Source organism: Macrotis lagotis, chromosome 5 (assembly GCF_037893015.1).
Source record: "Macrotis lagotis isolate mMagLag1 chromosome 5, bilby.v1.9.chrom.fasta, whole genome shotgun sequence".
Classification (NCBI taxonomy): Eukaryota; Metazoa; Chordata; class Mammalia; order Peramelemorphia; family Peramelidae; genus Macrotis; species Macrotis lagotis.
This window is the reverse complement of record NC_133662.1, coordinates 263,264,568-263,283,088: the sequence shown is the minus strand read 5'-3', so window position 1 is coordinate 263,283,088 and position 18,521 is coordinate 263,264,568. Positions and strand designations below refer to the sequence as shown.

Sequence of the window (18,521 nt, the reverse complement as noted above, 5' to 3'; positions counted from 1 at the left end):
TTGTATGATGTCCTGAAGGCTATTTATGGGCCAAACACCTATGGTGCATCTCAACTACTCAGTGCTGATGAATCCACATTGCTTAAGATCTAGACATGATCCTAGAGAGATCCTAGAGAGGCTGAACACTTCCCTGCAGAAGCCACTGACCTCTTACCTCAAGTTAAAGTCAGTCAGTCCCTAGCTGAAGTTTCAACTGAAGGAGAAGTTTTGAATGGCATTAGGCTTCTTTCAAGTGGCAAAGCACCTGGTGCTGAATTCTCTTCCAACTGAGCTCTACAAGATGGGGGGGGTGGGGAGGGGTGAGGAGGGGGGGGTCCATTGCTCATCCAAAAGTTGACTAAAATCTTCCAGGTTATATGGCATGAAGGGGTTATCCCCCAAGAATTCAAGGATGCCTCCATCATCCCTCTCTATAAAGGTAAAAGGAACAGAATGTCCTCTGACAATCACAGATCATTCCTCTTTTCGTCATTGCTGACAGGATTCTGGCCAGAGTCCTTCTCAATAAGCTGATCCTTCTTCTGGAAGATGCTCACCTCCCTGAGAGTCAGTGTGCTTCAGAAAGGGAAGAGGAACAGTCGATATGGCGTTTGCTGCCCAACAACTCCAGGAACAATACCAGAAACAAAACAGAGGTCTGTATACAACCTTTGTAGATACCTGACCAAGGTCTTTTGAGACCCCCAATCGTGAGGGTTTATGGAAAATTATGTTAAAATTAGGTTGCTCGGAGAAGTTCACCAGTATTGTACATCAATCTGATGATGGTGTGCTTGCCTGGGTTCTGGATAGTGAATGATGTTCTCCAGATTTCCCAGCCACCAGTGGAGGGAAATGAGGACATGTCCTTGGTCCCATGCTTTTTAGCATGTTTTCAGTCACATTATCAAATGCCTTTACTGAGGATGAACACAGCCTCAAGGTCAGCTACTGCACTGAAGGCAAATTCTTTAACTTGAAAAGGCTACAAGCCAAGACCAAAGTGGAGGCAGTTTTATCTTGTTTGCAGATGGTGGTGCCCTCAATGCAGCCTCTGAAGCTGAGATGCAACACAGCATGGATCGATTCTCTGCTGCTTGTGCTCATTTTGGCCTACCAATGAACACCAAGAAAACCCAGGTGCTCCATCAGTCAGCACCACACCATCCAGATGGGGAACCATCAATGATAGCAAATGGAGACACTGTGGACAATTTCACATTGATATTGAGGTTGACACAGAGCTAGCTCAGTATTTGGGAGGCTCCAAAAGAAAGTGTGGGAGAGAAGAGCTATCAGACTGATTATTAAACTGAAGGTCTACAGAGATGTTGTGCTGACCTCATGGCTATACACCTGTGAAACCTGGGCAATCTACTAGGGCCATGCCAGGAAATGGAATTGCTTGCATTTAAATTGCCTAAGGAAGATTCTGAAGATCACCTGGCAGAAGATACCAGACACTGAGATCCATATCTGAATTAAAAACTGCCTCGCATTCCAACATTACTACAGAGAGGGCAACTATGATGGACTGGTATTGTTTGAATGCCAGAATGCTTGCCAATAAAACTATGTTATGTAGAACTCACACAGGGCAAGTCCTCATAAGGAAGTCAGAAGAAGCAATACTGAGACCCCTTGAAGGTCTCTCTTAAGAATTTTAGAATTGATTGTACAGCATGGGAGACAATAGCTCAGGACCTCCCAGCATGGTGTGTCCTCAACAGTGAGGGGAGCTGTACTCTATGAGAAAGGCAGAATGGAAGTAGGTCAAAGGAAACATGACATCTGTAAGTTTAGAATAAGCTACAAGTTGGACTATCTGTGCCCAATCTGTGGTAGAGCATTCTGAGCGTGTACTGGTCTTATCAGCTACAGTTCAGCACATTATGATATGTCTCAAGCATAGTGATGTCATTTTGGTCTTCTTCGATAATGAAATAAAAGAACCAAGGTTCTTGGAGGTGCATCTTCAGGGCCCTCCATAGAGTCTCATTGGGGACCACAGAAAGCAGAGTTGGTAGTTTGATCACTGTGGTTTCCTCACTACCATTACTTGAGGCTGCTAAAAACCCCACTTAGGACTTCCTTAAGGGAAGTCTCCAGTCTTCTTGCATCTGGACATAGAGAACTGCAGGTGACATAGATATGTCTGTGGCCAGCTTTAGTCTCACAGGGAAGCTGATATACACTGGAACTGGATTTGCTGATGGGAAGCCAGTAAATTTTGGATTTCTGTGCAATTCTGGTGTAGAAGAGTCTTTCATTGTAGCTTCTTATCGCTTCAATTGGTCATTATTCTGCTGCAAACTTCAGGGTTTTGGTGGCAGTGAGTTTGGAATGAAATCTCAAACATTTATTAACCACTTATTTAACGTAGAATTTCTACAGATATTTGGAAATACTAATAAAAGCAAAAACAATCCCTACCCTCAAGAAATATTTGCAGTAATTAGAAATGGACTGATCCAACCAACCACAGGTGAAAAATAAATACCAATAGTGTATTTTAACCACTAAGACATGCATTTGAACTAAAAGTCTTGCTGACACAGTTCATCAAGTGACATGCATATATGTATGTGATATATTCATATATGTATATTTTATATGCACATATATGTATATTTTATATACATGCATGTGATCATGTAACTGGCTAATGTTTTACATGAGGGAAATGCGGTCCATGGAGGGGAAATGACTTTACTAAAGTCACATGGTTAGAAACCAGAATTCAATTTTTCTAGCTACACTTTCACTGTTCTTTGCAATCAATTTAAACTCTACATGCAGAGACACACAGCTTGATAACTAAAATGTCTAGGATATGGGGTGGCAAGGACAGGAGACAGAGAGGCAGGCCCAATGGAAGAATGAACAATCTGACAATCGGGGATTCAAGTTCAAATGCCTACTGTCTGCTCCTCAGTCTATCTAGCCTGGCTTAGTCTATTCTGCCTCTCCGGGCCTCAGTTCACTTATTAAAGGAAAGAACCAAACTTAAGAGGATGCTAAGGTCTTTTGATCCTTCCTTTCTGAAAAAGCAAAAGCTTTCAGGAAAATGCATAGTAGGGGGTGGTGTATATTTATCTGAAAATATCTTATGGGGCAGCTAGGTGGTACAGTGGATAGAGCACCAGCCCGGGAATCAGGAACACCTGAGTTCAAATCCAACCTCAGACACTTGATAATTACCTGTGTGGCCTTGGGCAATCCACTTAACCCCACTGCCTTAAACTTGAAAAAAAAAATCTTGTAATAATATAACTATTAATAAATTTTAAAAATAAAAATAAACATTATACTCTTACTAAAGGATTAAATAGGACACAAAACTAAAATTTGCATAAGAGCACCTCTACTGATCCAATCAGAGTTCCATTTACTAAGATGATAACTGTTTTACTTGACATTTCATCACAATTAGGCAGCATACCTCTGCCACTTCTATAGAGACTAGGCCCATTCCTAGACCCATTTTCTATTCATTCATACCTTGCCTCTCAAATACGAAAACTATAAAACTCCTAATATACACAAATGTTTGTATTTTAAAAAATCAAAACAACACACCTGGCACCACAAATTGAGTTGGATTAAGGATTGAAAGAGCAATGTTTTATTATTCAAAAAATGATAGGATGTAGGATCAATTTAAAGGAGGAAAAAACTCATCACAACATATTATAATAGATTCAAATTCTATGATAAAGACATTCTATAAAGTCTATAACTATGAAGTCAATTTAAAATTATTGAAGTAGAGATCACTAGTAGTATGTATATGGGCTTTTTGCCCATTCCAGAAAGGCAAACTCTTAATAGTTTTAAAATAACATCTATGAAAATATAATTGCTATAAAAATAAATTATATGCTTTCAACACTCAAAAAGAAGTCTTTTGTTATTAATCAATCTTTGACACAGAAAATAATACTTTCTCCCATAGCACAGATAATCAAATGTTGGCTTCAAAATATTCCTTGAGTCTTATAAAAGTATATTCATTTTTCATCTAAGTCAAAAGTCTAGGACCCAAATGGAAAAATAAAAATACCTTGAATTTCAGATTTTTCCAAGTGCCTTTAAGAATACTGTGCTGTTTGCTTACAAACACTTCCTATATATTATATACAAATATTATGATAGCTGTTGTAAAAATTCCATGAAAGACAGAAGGTGCACTTCCCAAGATCACTCAATAGTCAATGAAATTTAAAAAATAAAAAGAGAAACTCACCATTCAGGCCCAAAGTTAAGTGTCTGAGTTTCTGCTGCCATTCTTTTCAATATTTTTACAGGAGATTTTTTTAATGTGAAATACCTAGGAAAAAAAGACCATTATCAAAAAATTAGTCACAGAGTTGGAACCAAGTTCAAGGTCTTTTTTGTAGTTTGAGAATAAGGAACCTACTAATATTTTCAAAAAGGTAGAGAAAAACCTTAGAGCAAGGGTTCATACCTTGTATCCATGAACTTGTTTAGTATTTTGGTAACTGTATTTCAACCTAATTAGTTTCTTTCATTATTGTATGTATTGGACTTTATGCATTTATCTGAGAAGGAGATCATAGGCTTTAAACTGCTAAAAGGGCCCATAACATAAAAAAGGTGAAGAAGTTCTACACTAAGGCGGACAAAGGGCTGCTGCCAGTTACCCTCAAATAACTATCACAATGACTGCAATTTGTAATCCCTGTTGATGACAAAAGAGCAGGCACCATTAAAATACAAACCCTTCTAACAGTTCATATCCAAATTATACTGGTAGTTTAGAAGTCAAAATCTATTTGCTTCATAAAAATATTAATATCACTAGTGGGCAGGCTCCCAGACCAAATCCTCAATAGCTTCTTAAAGCATGATTTCCCTACTAGACAGCAATGATGACATCAAGGAATTCACAGGATCCAAGGGGCTATTAGAGATGGTCAAATCTAATTCTTCCATTTTACACCAAGGAAACTATTGTTTAAAACAGGGACACCTCAGGCTCCAATCCACTGGTAAAGGCTCTGAGATCTAGGACAGAGCACGGGAGGCAAGGCAGAAGTCTATTGGAAATCAAGCAAGCCCTGCCTCTGATACAACCTGGCTGTGAGGCCCTAGAAAAGTCACTGGACTCACAATGTCTAGGTAGCTCTTCTAACTGCAGAGAACTGATCAACCCACAAGTATTTATCAAACATCCATGATAGATAGGCAAGTCCATCATTCAATATGAATTACACAACAGCTCTCAGCCTTTTCTGAGAAACTCCCTCATCCACTTCTGCTACAAAAGTGTCAGAAAAGAGGACGGACTATTAGGAATCCTTGACATGAGTCCTATAAAGGAAACCAGAAAATAAACTGGTACAGTTAAATGGAAGGAAGACTCCTGTTTTCACATTCTCTTTAATAGGAATTGACAGCATTGGTTTTATCATACCATAAAGGCAACAGGAAACATCATTTCATAGGACATACACTTATCTCATTTCACTGTTCATGGTAAGTCCAAAAAAAGTTTTAAAAGACTCAGAGGAAAATAACTGCAAGTTCTATGTCACTATGGATAGCACAGGCTTGAGGTAAAGAAAAGTACCAAAAATCCCTCAGATTTTATAAATAATTTTAAAATATTAAGTATCCTGTAACTTCCAAGCAAAAAGGGACAACACGAAACATGAAAAATTATAGCTCAAAAGAAATAAGGTAAATTGCAGAAGACCCAAGTCTCATGTCCAATAAATTACCAATAAGAATCAGAAGGCACTGAACAAGGTAAAGTAGCAAAAATAAAACCAATTATATTTTAAATAAAGAGAAACTAACATTGCTGATGTGGGAGCAATTTCCAAATCAATTTGCTTTTTGTAAAGTCAGATTATTGACTATTATATAAAAGAATAAAGTTAATTCAAAATGAGAATTAAAAGTATAGTATGCATTATATCTGCACATCTCATGGTTTTTATTTCTGGGAAATCATAATTTTAGGAAAACAACAGGAAAACACCTGCTCTTTTAGGATTTCCAAGAGTCCAAAAATTATCAGTGAAATCAATGAAATTCTACGCAAAGATTATTTTCCATTTTTGATTGAATAAAGCTTTTAACTAGGAAAAAAGTATAGGGGCAGCTAGGTGGCAGGGTGAATAGAGCACCAGCCTTGGAATCAGGAGTACCTGGGTTCAAATCCAACCTCAGACACTTAATAATTACCTAGCCATGTGGCCTTGGGCAAGCCACTTAACCCCACTGTCTGGAAAAATCTTAAAAAAAAAAAGTATAGTAGGCAATTAAAAAGAAATCCAAACAATCTGAGCTACTTTATGCAAGATCATCAGTAATGATTATAATTAGGCATTCTTCTGCAACAGCTTGGAAACTACTTTTAATGCTTTTTCCCCCTCTTTTAAGTAGCAGTTCAATCAATCAGTAAAAATTAAACATTTTATTAAACACCTATTATACACCACACACTGTATTGGCCAAGGACATGGTGGCTGAAATAGGCACTGAAGGTAATGACATTGTTTTATTTGCTTCAGGTCAGCAAGTAAGAAAACAGAAAGAGGGGCATAGTGGATAAAGCTTGGAGTCAGGAGTACCTGGTTCAAATCCGGTCTCAGACACTTAATAATTACCTAGCTGTGTGGCCTTGGGAAAGCCACTTAACCCCATTTGCCTTGCAAAAACCTAAAAAAAAAAAAAACACAAAAAAAACCAGAAAGAAAAAAGGGCTCAGGAAACAATAAGTTGATGAGTATGCAATAGAGACTGAGAAAGTCAACAAAGAGGACAGAGAAATGGTTAAATTAAGTAAGTTAAGTCAGAGGAGATCCGAGAAGGGAGAAGTTTCACAAAATTTCAGGAGAGCATCAAATCAAAAGTGTCAAAGGAGAGTTCTTCAAGAAAAGGTCACTGAATCTTACAATTATAAGATGATGGCAGCTTTGGACAGTGGTTTCTACTGAATAATGAGATCAAAAGTTTGTAAGAAAGAAATTAGTAAAGAATAAGAGGAAAGAAGTAGAAGTATTCTACCTAAAGTGAGGATTTTTTTAAGTATGTAGGAAACACGAGTAAGTTCATAATAGAAAAAGCAAGGAGTCAGGTCTTGGAAGACTAGAAAGAGGTAGTGAGGACAACAGTCAGTGGAAGACGATTAATGGTGCTTCTAAAAGATGGTCTGATCCCAAAGGGTACATCAAGCAATAACTATTTATGGGGCTTGTCTCCAAAATAACGACACCTACTCTTATCCACCAACCCTCCCCAGTCCCTTGAACAAATTCTGACCCTTTCTTTCTGTGATTGTCTCCATTGGGCAATTATAACCTAAGCATTATCTGATCACCTACAACAGATACAAGAGAGACACTGGGAAAATTCTTCCATCTATTCCAACATGCCCTACCCACTAAATCTCCTCTATCACCTTATAAGTGTTTATCAACCTATAAAAGTTCCATCCCACTTTGGTTCTGAGTGGATGGAAAATGGCAAAAAAAAAAAAAAAAAAAAAGCAAGCATGGATGGGATTGTAAACTCTGCATTATAAAATTCACTACCTTCCTTCCAAAACCTACTGTCTTTCACCCCATGTAATCAATCAGTTGCCAAGTGCTATCATTTCTACAATATCCCTGATACTTGTTCCATCTCTTCTCATGCTGCCACCACTCTGATGAAAATCCTTTCACCTACACTACTGCAATAGACTGTTAGCTTTGCCTTCAAGTTTCTCAGCCCTCCATCTTCCACAAGGCTGCCAAAGTAATTTTCCTAAGGTACAGGTATGGACATATCATTACTCTACTCAATAAACTCCAATAGATTTCAATTGACTCTAGGATCAATATTTCACCTTTATCACATGCTTTTGATTCTGTTTTTATCTGACTTTTATGACATATATAACGTAAATTTTAGCAACCGTGAATCTAAGAAATTCACAATGCAAAGTTCTATCCTAAGAAGTGATGGAATCGGGGTGCTGAGGGAGACATTTTTTGGACACAGCCAATCCAGGAATTTGTTTTACTTGACTTGGCATATTTATTACAAGAATTTTGTTTTGCTTTCTTTTCAAAGAAGGGAAAGAAAAAAGAATTATTGAATGAAACTAAATAAAAGAAATAATGGAGATACATCCTCAAAATTTTTTGCTGATTGAAGTACACAATCAAAAAGCAATGATCCTATAGGAACTCCATCCTAACTCTATCCCAGTTGTTAGTGCCCTCACCCCACCACACTCCCAAGGACTGTATGTAGCCTTTCATTTTGGATCAGATGTGTGATTTCATTGACAGCAGTCAAATCAACCGTGATTGCTCTGCAAGAATCCAAAAAATGTTCTCCATTTCTCTCACTTCCCATCATTCTTCTCGTAAAGTAACCACGTATACTTTTGATATTTTCTAAGAATTGTTTTAAGCCATCATATGCAGAAAACATTAGTTTAAGTAAAAGTTAATAAATTTCCATCTATATTAAATTTCTCACAAAATAAGCCTCCTTAGTTTCCAATGGAATGGATCTAAGTAGAGCTCTTTCTGGTCCCAACTTTAATTGCTACTGTACCTTTAAAAGCAATTTAAATAATTTATGACTGAATATAGAAAAGTAACATGATACAACAGTTCTTGACACCGAGTCAGAGGAGCTGGCTCTACCACTCACTTCATTTACAACTTTGGGTCTCAATTTCCAAAACTGTAAAATAAGGGAAATGGACTAGATGCAACTTCTGAAGTCCCATTTCTACACCTCTGAGCCTACAATGTGGCTTGGGAAGTTTCAAGTCCACTTCCATCTTAGGTGACTTGCCAAAGGTCCAACAGTCAGGATTTCTCGGGGGCAGGCAGTAAACTCAGGTATTCCTGAGGCTACCACTGCACTGTAAACACATCCACACTGCCACTTGCTTTATATTTATACATTTTGTATTTACCTCTCTATATAGATGTAGTTTCCTCTTAAAAGAACATAAACTTTAAATAGGCAAAAGTTTTGGTTTATATATATATATATACACACACACACACATACACACACATATATGTGCGTGCAAGGCACATAAGGATGGTGACAAGATGCTTAACGAATCAATGTCAGTTAGCTAAAGGGCTGACCCACATCCCTGTTTTGCTCCAAAATTTCCCTGGAATCCCCTCCCCCCCAACTTGGGCAGCAGAAAGCAATGTTTGAAGGCAATAGGGAAGCAGTGGGGGGAGACGGAGTACAGAACAGTAAGTCAAGATGACAGGAGACAATCTGCAGGAAAATACAGGATGGAATGGGATCTGGAGGGCTTGGTCTCAACAAGGTAAAAGGTCACCTCATTATGAGAGACAGGTGGAGGAAGGCACCAGAGTACTGTAAGACAAAAAGAGGAAGTAAAACAGGAGACAAGATTCTCAGTTAAGAGAGAATATATATCAGCTCAGGGATGCTTGGGGAGGGATTAAAAGGTAAAAGTCATTGTTTAAGTGGAAATGTGAATGGATTAGGGAGATAAAAAGGGCTTGCTTGTCCCTGTAAGAACTCTGTTCAGGGGCAGCTAAGTGGCATGGTGGATAAAGCGTCGGCCCTGGAGTCAGGAATACCTGGGTTCAAATCCGGTTTCAGACACTTAATAATGACCTAGCTGTGTGGCCTTGAGCAAGCCACTTAACCCCATTCACCTTGCAAAAACCTGGGGGAAAAAAACCCAAAACTCTGTTGAGACTATATAACATAAACTTGTAGGAGTTCCATTCAGCCTGAGTTCAAGATTTCAACCAGCTCAGTTCAGCAGCCTGGCACTGAATTCACTGAGGAAAGAAGGGGAGTGTCCTGATGGTTAGGAGGAAGCAGATAATAGAAATTTGAATGGCTGGTAGATATGAGTGAACATCAAAGGAGGAGAGGTTTCTGAGAGATGGTGGAATATTGAGATTGAAAGTGGCAAATAGAAAGTAGTGAGTTGAAAAGAAAGAGTAAAAGGGCAACCAGAATTGGAACAGATGACTAGAAAGGCTGTTAGCAGGAAGATGTCAGGTCTTAGAAAAGATCAGAAGATGGAGGGAAGGAGAAAGGAACTGATTAAAATAAAATTTCCTTTGTTCTTTAAGAAGTAGGTATTCCAGGGAAAACAATGAAAAGGGAGGTAGCTTTAGTATAGGGTGGGGGTGGGGGGTGGGGACAGGGGACAATGTATTTTATTTGGTTGAGGAGAATAAGGGGGCAGGAGATAAAGGGATGGAGAACAAGATCTGACTGATCATCACGGGGGACAGAATCACTGGGATGAAAAAGGTATGACTAGGTGGAAGTTTGTTAATCACCAAGGAAGGAGTTCAGCAGGGTAATCAATAATGTCCCTGGACATCTATCTGACTTTTCACAGGTCTCAAGTCTTGGCTGTTACCCCTTCCCCAAGGCAGGAAAGAATAAAAAGATCCATTAAGTACTACATGCTAAACAATGGAAATATAATAAGGCAGTTCTGGCTCTCAAGGAACTCCTGAGGAATGAGATTTTCTCCTTTCCCAATTCAACACAAACTGCTAGGAAAATTGTAAAGCAATCTGGAGCAATTACATTTAGACCCAAGTCTCCAAATGCCATATGCCAAAAAGAGCTCAAAATGGATACAGACTCAGAGATAGGAAAATGAGGACAGTGAGCTCTTTTATTAACTGTGGATTAGGGAAGACTTCTTGATTAAAGATGGTAGAAATTTATAAAATATTTATACCAAGAAATAAAAGGCACAATTCTAATGAAAAGAAATAGAAATGTTTCTGCACAAACAATGCAGTTAAAGCGTACTAGTTAAACTCAGGGGAAAAAAGACTTTCAACAAATTTCTCTAATAACGGCCTGATATGTAAGATTATATATAAAGAATTTTTAAAAATATATAAGAACCATTCCATAATACTGGCCAAAGGACATAACAGGCATAAAGGATGAAATTTAGGCTATCAATAATAGCTCTATGAAAAAATGTTCCAAAAGTCTTTACTAATAAAAATATAAATTAAATCAACTCTGACATTCTACCTTATCAGAATAGCAAAGATAACAAAATTACAGTAGATGGAGGAGATTTGAGAAGATAATACTAATGAACTGATGGAAGGGATGTGAACTGGAAGTCACTGTGAATATCAAATGAAATATCAAATTCATGAAGCCACATGTGCCTTATGACCCTGAATTACTGATTCCCAAGACATCAAAGAAAAAGGGAAGGTTCTATTCAAACAAAAACATTTATAGCAATTATTTTTATTGTAGCAAAGTGGAGAAACCAAGGGAGTGATCATCAATTTGAGAATGGATGGGAAAATTACAGAACATAAATCAAATGTTATGTGAATATGCCATTAAGAAATAATGGGGGGGAGGGGGCTAGGTGGCATAGTGGATAAAGCACTGGCCCTGGAGTCAGGAGTACCTAGGTTCAAATCTGGTCTCAGACACTTAATAATTACCTAGCCCTGTGGCCTTGGGCAAGCCACTTAACCCCGTTTGCCTTTCAAGAACTAAAAAAATAAAAAAGAAATAACAAGGGGTAGTGCAGTGAACAGAGAGCACTAGTCCTGGAGTCAGGAGGACCTGAGTTCAAATCCAACCTAAGATACATAATAATTACCTAGCTGTGTGACCTTGGGCAAGTCACTTAACTCCACTGCCTTGAGAAAACAAAAATAAAAATGAGATGATTTGAGAAAAACATTGGGAAAACTTGTATGAAATGTTATAGAATGAAGTGAGTAAAAGTAGAACAATTTATAAAACAAAATAATCTTTATAAAGAAAAAAAATTTTGAAAGACTTTGAGTCTTTCAATACAACCGGCCAAAATCATGAAGGTCCAATGATGAAGTAGGTTATACAAATTCACATCTTATGACAGAAATGATGGACATGGCCAATGTGTGTATGATTTGATTATGTTTCTCCATTAACAAGAGTTGTGTTTTTTCTCGAAGGAGGATGAAGAGTGGGGAGAGTGGGAGTAGAAATCCTGAGGGACAAGATAAGGGGGGGGGGGGTCTGAAGAGTCTACTGAACTATTTTTTTTAATTTTATTTAAGGCAATGGGGCTAATGACATTGCCCAAGGTCACACAGCTAGGCAATTATTGTCTGATGTCAAATTCGAACACAGATCCCCTTGCCTCCGGGGCTGGTGCTCTATCAATCCACCTAGCTGCCCCTGAACTATTTTTTTTTAATTCACATAAAAGAAGTTCAAAATGTAAAGGATAAGTTGGACAGAAGAAAGTTATGTGATAAATTATAAATCTTTTTTTAAAGTAAGTTATGAGGAATAAGAGATATGATTTCATATTCACTGCTCTCTTGTTTGTTCCTTTTTATAAAAGGAAATGGTCAGTGTTTAAAAATTTAGAATTTTTAAAATTATAAGTAAACTAATGAATGAACCCTATTTTCCAGGAATCTTTGATGTGTTTAAAAATTGATCTGTTTGAAAATCAAAATTGCCAACATCATCACATCACTTTAGCATCTTCAAAAAACAAATTTATGCAATTAGAACAAGTTTGTAAGTATCAATTAAGAAATGAAGCAGATCACAATATTCAAAAGCATGTTTGAAGTCATAAAAATTCAATTTTCTTTTAAGCTAACTATTGAAAATGTCAAATGATTCACTGAGAAATGATCATAAGAAGAAATGCTTTCTGCCTCTCTTTTCAATTGTTTATCAAATAGTCCCTTGTAGTAGCGTAAAATATTTCCACCCTTAGGTAAAAATATTATATATGCTAAGGCCTTCAACTCTATTCCTTACCCATTCCCTGTGCTAGGCTGTACCTTTACTCAGGATCTGTTGAAAGCAGGAACAAGCCCAGATTAACAGGGAGCTTGGCACCTGAGAAATAAAATTCAAAAAAAATTAAAATTAAATACTGTACAATTTCTTTAAAAAAGTGCCAGACTGCACTACAGGAAGTACCTAAGAGTCAATTCAAATCACGTAAGCACCCTCCTCTTCACCCACTGCCCTGCACTAACACCTTTAGGCACCTTTCTTCACAAGAATTTGAAAGAGAAAGAAAATAGAAATGTGTAAAATCCCTTCACACTAATACTTTACATAATAGCTTCCATTGATGTAGCCAGGCACTTTACATATGTGATCTCATTTAATCTTCAACGACAACAGCTGTATGTTTACAAAATGCTTTAGCAGATGCTAACCAGGACAAGTGGTAATAAAAACCTATAACGTAGTTATAGAGATCAAGAAATAGTGACACTTTGCAGAAAACTTAGATTCGAGAAATTTAAATCTCAAGTCCAATGTCACCCAGATAAAGCCAGGACAAGAACCTACGGTTTTGTGATGGGCTTTTTTAAATGCATTAATTTGCTTTTCTTTTCCCATCACTTTCATTTCCAATGCTCTCTCCATCCCCTCCCCATGGAGTTATCCTTCGTATCAAAAATTAAAATATGCAACATCATTAGCATCTAAGAGCATCTACTCCCCACCTCTGCACTACACTTACATAGCAGAACTCAAGTCTTCTAAGGCCAAAATTCAACAATACTTTTTTTTACAATCTTGTTGTTGCTCTCTGCCCCCAAAAGTATTCTAGATCTGTCACGTATCAGTCATTGTTATTGGGGGAATTCAAGGCATGCCCTTATTCCTCCTATCTGACTCCTATTACATACATTTTAAAACTTGTCGACTCTTAACTAACCCGTTCCTATCCCTAAACCCTCCAAAGGTGTCTGGTAGCCCCCCTCAATCATGTATTCTAACAGTACCATTATCTAAGCCAGATGGTGTTCCAAAATCAGCAAAAGTTAAAGTATGAAACTGTAAGCACTTAAAAATGAGGTTATTCTGACTTTGTAATGTCTACCAATTCAAAATGTCTCCTAGTCTAACAGGCTTCTTGGAGCTTCAGAGAAAGACAAGTGCTAACTATATAGATGGAGCAGCTCTCTACAAGGATAATTAAACCTACAGGAACTGGTGACAGAGGGAGAGGGGAGGGGGAGAGAGGGGGAGAGGGGCAGAGGGGGAGAGGGGGAGAGGGAGAGGGAGAGGGAGAGACTATAAACACAGTAAAGAAAGCAGTATCAATGGCAAAAGAACAAAGAATATGAAAAAAGGCTCAATCAAATTAAACAGGTAGAAACAAGAATTTAAAGACTGAAAAAATGTTAAGAAAAGCTCCAAATGAGGGAATAATCAGGAGGTAAGGGTTATCTATGTCAAATGCTATAGCTGCATAAGTCAAGAAGTCTGAGGATTGAGAATGGCCAGCAGGTGTGATCAAGAGGAATTTGATATGGTGGGAAACTGCAGAGGGTTGAAGAGGGTTGAACAAGAAGAGACAAGGATGCAAGACAGATTTTTTCCCCCTAAGTTTCATTATGAATGGAGGGATATAGGAGGAGATAGCTTGAGGGTTGGGGAACTAAGAGAATGGAATGCATAAAGAGTAGGATATTATTAAATAAGGATAGAAAAGTAGCTGCCCCAGGGTTTTAAATGCCAAACATTACCAACAGTTCTCAGAGGTTCCATCAAACTACAAGGAACCAGAAAGTAGAGGGCTCATTGTACAGGTTTTTAAGAGAAACATGTATAAGACAAAAATTTTTGACAATTCAACTGTAAAGTCAATGGAGACCAGAAAATCTTAGCCAAATGTTTTGACAGGCTATCTCGAACCCTACAACAACACAATAATTGGACAATAAACATTACAACTTTTCAAGTTAAAAAAAAAACTTTGAACATGCACCATATATCCTTTTTTGTCTTTCTAATTTAATACTGCATTTACAAATTTTCTACAAAAATTCTTTCATTAACATAAAACTACATTTTCCTAACTCTAACTTTGTTTGAAACCCACTGGTTTCCAATGAGATTTAAAACACCAGAGTTCTCAAGATACTGAAGCACATCTATCTGCATTTCTTGAGTAAATTGTTTCACGTTTCATTAAACGTGGCATGGTACAAAGTCATGTTATAGTTTTCTAGCTCCATTTGAGAATTTTTATTCTAGAGCAATTTTTCTTCTAGAGTTCAAGAATTCTACAACTAAAAATATCCCACAAAACTTTTTGAGTGAATGTTAAAGAGTTTTTTAGAGTTTGCCAGATCTTATGACATCACTTGGAATCTTTCTGACAATAGTTTTGATATAGTTAGGAACAAAAGTTTGATTTTCATCAGCAATAATTGCATTTTCTCAGGCAATGATACTCCATATGTGGTATTATCCTACCATAACAAATGTTTTAACCTCTATTTTAAGTGTTGTGAAGCAAAGATCATATTAGCCACATTTTTTAAAAGGCAAGGAAAATAGACTTTTATTTGTACTCTGAACGCATGAGTTCTCTATCTAAATATGGAGAGCATATTTTATCAGGAATCCAGTGAATCATGGTAGGGTCATCGTGCTGATCAGAATTAAGTCCTTCATGGAAATTATCTCTATAATATTGCTGTTATTGTAACAATGTTTTCCTACTTCTGCTCATTTCAGTTTGCAACAGTTCATGTCAGTCTTCCTTTGTGCCTTCATCATTTCTTACAGTGGATTTCTATTTCATCACCATCATATACCACAACTAGACAGCCAATTCTCAGGTAATGGGCATCCCCTCAATTTCTAATTCTTTACTATCACAGAAAGTTAGCTACTTGTGTGTGGGGGGGGGCAAGATAGCAGCGTGAAGGCAGCATTTTCCAGAAACTCCTACCCCCCCCAAACTCCAAAAGCCATCAAATTATGACTCTAGAGGAGCAGAACCCACAGAAAGACTGAGTGATACATTTCCCCAGTCCAAGATAACTTAGAAGTTCTGCGGGAAAGGTGTTTCACCAGGACCTGGGGTTGGAAAGAAATCCAGCCCAGCCCAGGGATCACTGGGAACAGCTTGAAGGGGAGGTGACAGAAATCTGCTGCACCAGAATGTGTGTGGAGGGAGGAGAACCAGTCTCAGAACGTGTAGCGAGAATTGGAAGAAACCACCCAGCACTTCCAGAGCTCCCAGCCCACAGACAGTTAAGGTGGCCTGCAGGGGAGACTGGAGAAATCTCTCTGCTCTCCCTGGGGCAGGACTCTGCTGTTTGCCGACACTCAGATCCAGCTTGCAGTTTGGCCTTCTGTACTAAGATAGCAGAGACCCTCCTCACAGCTCCAAGGCAGAGGGGAGTGCTGTGGTCATCTACATATCAAAGCATGGGCAAGACAGCATAAGACCTTGGAGAAATAAAGGTACCAGTGGGGTGACCCAATAATACTCAAAAGCTAAGGAAGCACCCCCAAACCAGGCACAGGTTGGAGAAATGAGTAAACAGAGAAAAAGGAGGAAGACCATTGAGAAATTCTTTGTCTATGATCCCAAGAAGGATCAAAATGCTCAATCTAAAGATGAGGAAGTAGAAGCTCCTGAATCTAAAGACTCCAAGAAAAACTGAAATCGGGCTCAGGCCATGACAGAGCTCAAAAAAGATTTTGAAAATCAAGTGAGGGAGATAGAATAAAAATTGGAAAATGAAATGAGACAGGGAAAAACATGAAAAAGAAGCCGGCAGCTTAGTCAAGGAGATCCCAAAAAATGCTGAAGAAAATAGCACATTTAAAAACTAGCAATGGTCAAATGGATAAAGCAGTTCAAAAAGTTATTGAGGAGAAGAATGCTTTAAAAAGCAGAATTGGCCACATGGAAAAGGAGATAAGAAAGCTCTCTGAGGAAAACAAATTTTTCAGATGTAGAATGGAGCTAAAGGAAGCTAATGACTTTATGAGAAGTCAAGACACAATACTTCAACACCAAAAGAATAAAAAATTAGAAAAAAATGTGAAATGTCTCATTGAAAAAAACAACTGATCTGGAAAACAGATTCAGGAAAGATAACTTAAAAATTATTGAGATAGCTAAAAGTCATGATCAGGAAAAGAGCCTTGACCTCATTTTTAAAGAAATCCAAACTAGAAATTAAGAGAATCCACCAACCTCCACCGGAAAGAAGAGAGCCAAAACAAAAACAAAAAAAAAAAACAACCCCCAGGAATATTATATAACCAAGTTCCAGAACTCCCAAGTCAAAGAGAAAATATTACAAGCAGACAGAAGGGCACAATTCAAATATCCTGGAGCTGCAGTCAGGATCACACAGGACTTAGCAGCAACTACATTAAGGGCTCTTAGGAATATAATATTCCACAAGGCAAAAGAGCTTGGAATGCAACCAACCAAGAATCAACTACCCAGCAAAACTGAACATCCTCTTCCAGGGTGAAAAGATGGACTTTCGATGAACCAGAGGAATTACAAATGTTCCTGTTGAAATGACCAGAGCTGAACGGAAAGTTTGACCTTCAAATACAGGACTCAGGTGAAGTATAGAGAGCGGAGGAGAAAGGTAAAATATGAGGGACTTAATGATGATGAACTGCATGCATTCCTGCATAGAATAATGATACTATAATACTCATATAAAACTTCTCATTTAATAAAGCAGGTAGAAGGAGCTTTTATAGATGAAGCACAGGAGAGATATAATATATTGTAAAATATTGTAAAAATGGAATCAATGGCTAAAATGGAAATGCACTGGGAGTAAGAAAAAGGAGAGGTGGACTAGGCTAAAGTATTTCATATAAAAGATAAGTTGTTTTTTTTACAAAGATATTTTTCATTGATATGGAAGGGGAAGGCGAGGGGAAATAAGGGAACCCTCACTCTCATCAGATAATGGCTCAGAGCATTAACAGCATACACACTCAAAAGGGTATAGACATCTTGAGTAAAAAGCAGAGAAGGGGGAAAGGACAAAGATGTGGGTGATAGAGGAGAGGGTAGATCATAGGAGAGGAATAGTCAGGATAAAAACACATTTTCTTTTTTACTTCTTGAAAGGGGCTGGGAATGGGTGGCCTGTCCAGGACCACAGGACTGAGTGGTTGCTGGATCTCAGGGGTGGTATGTGGGCTTGGGGCCTCTTGGCCCCAGGGCCGGTGATCAGTCTGCTGTGCCACTCAGCTACCCCACAGCACATTTTAGAAAAGGGACAGAGCGAAAGGAGAGAGAAAATGTAATATATGAGGTAATAGGGAGGAATCAGCAACAAGTGGGAAAATATGGAAATAACTTTTACGATGGACTTATCATAAAGACGTGATCCACCCGTGTCAGAGCTGATGGTATCAGAACACAGACAGAACATTTTTTTCTCTTTCCTTTATTTTTCATGAGGGTCTACATTTGGGGGGGGGGTATTAATGTTTACTCTTAAACAAGAATATTTTACTAATGTATAAAAAAAGACATCACTTGTACAAAAATATTCATAGTAGCTCTGTTTGTGGTGGCAAAGAATTGGAAATTATGTAAATGTCCTTCAATTGGGGAATGCCTTAACAAAATGTGGTATATGTATGTGATGGAACATTATTGTTCTATTAGAAACCAGGAGGGATAGGAATTCAGGGAAGCCTGGAAAGATTTTGCATGAACTGATGTTGAGTGAGATGAGCAA

The 18,521-nt window shown here is 38.0% G+C and overlaps 1 protein-coding gene across 8 annotated transcripts in view; it reads right to left on the bottom strand.

The window, feature by feature from the left end:
• Positions 1 to 18,521, bottom strand: part of GIGYF2 (GRB10 interacting GYF protein 2) — a 182,014-nt gene that overhangs the window by 114,717 nt on the left and 48,776 nt on the right. For 4 of the 8 annotated variants that reach the window (XM_074189688.1, XM_074189689.1, XM_074189691.1 and 1 more), the window contains 2 exons: positions 12,813 to 12,870; positions 4,229 to 4,312 (listed from right to left, as the gene is read on the bottom strand). Coding sequence is in view for 5 of the 8 variants with exons in the window: in XM_074189691.1 (XP_074045792.1) it covers positions 4,229 to 4,269 (41 nt within the window). In the remaining 3 variants the exon portion in view is untranslated. Of the gene's footprint in view, positions 1 to 4,228; positions 4,313 to 12,789; positions 12,871 to 18,521 lie in introns of all 8 variants that reach the window. The other 4 variants (XM_074189686.1, XM_074189694.1, XM_074189693.1 and 1 more) reach the window with 2 other exon arrangements.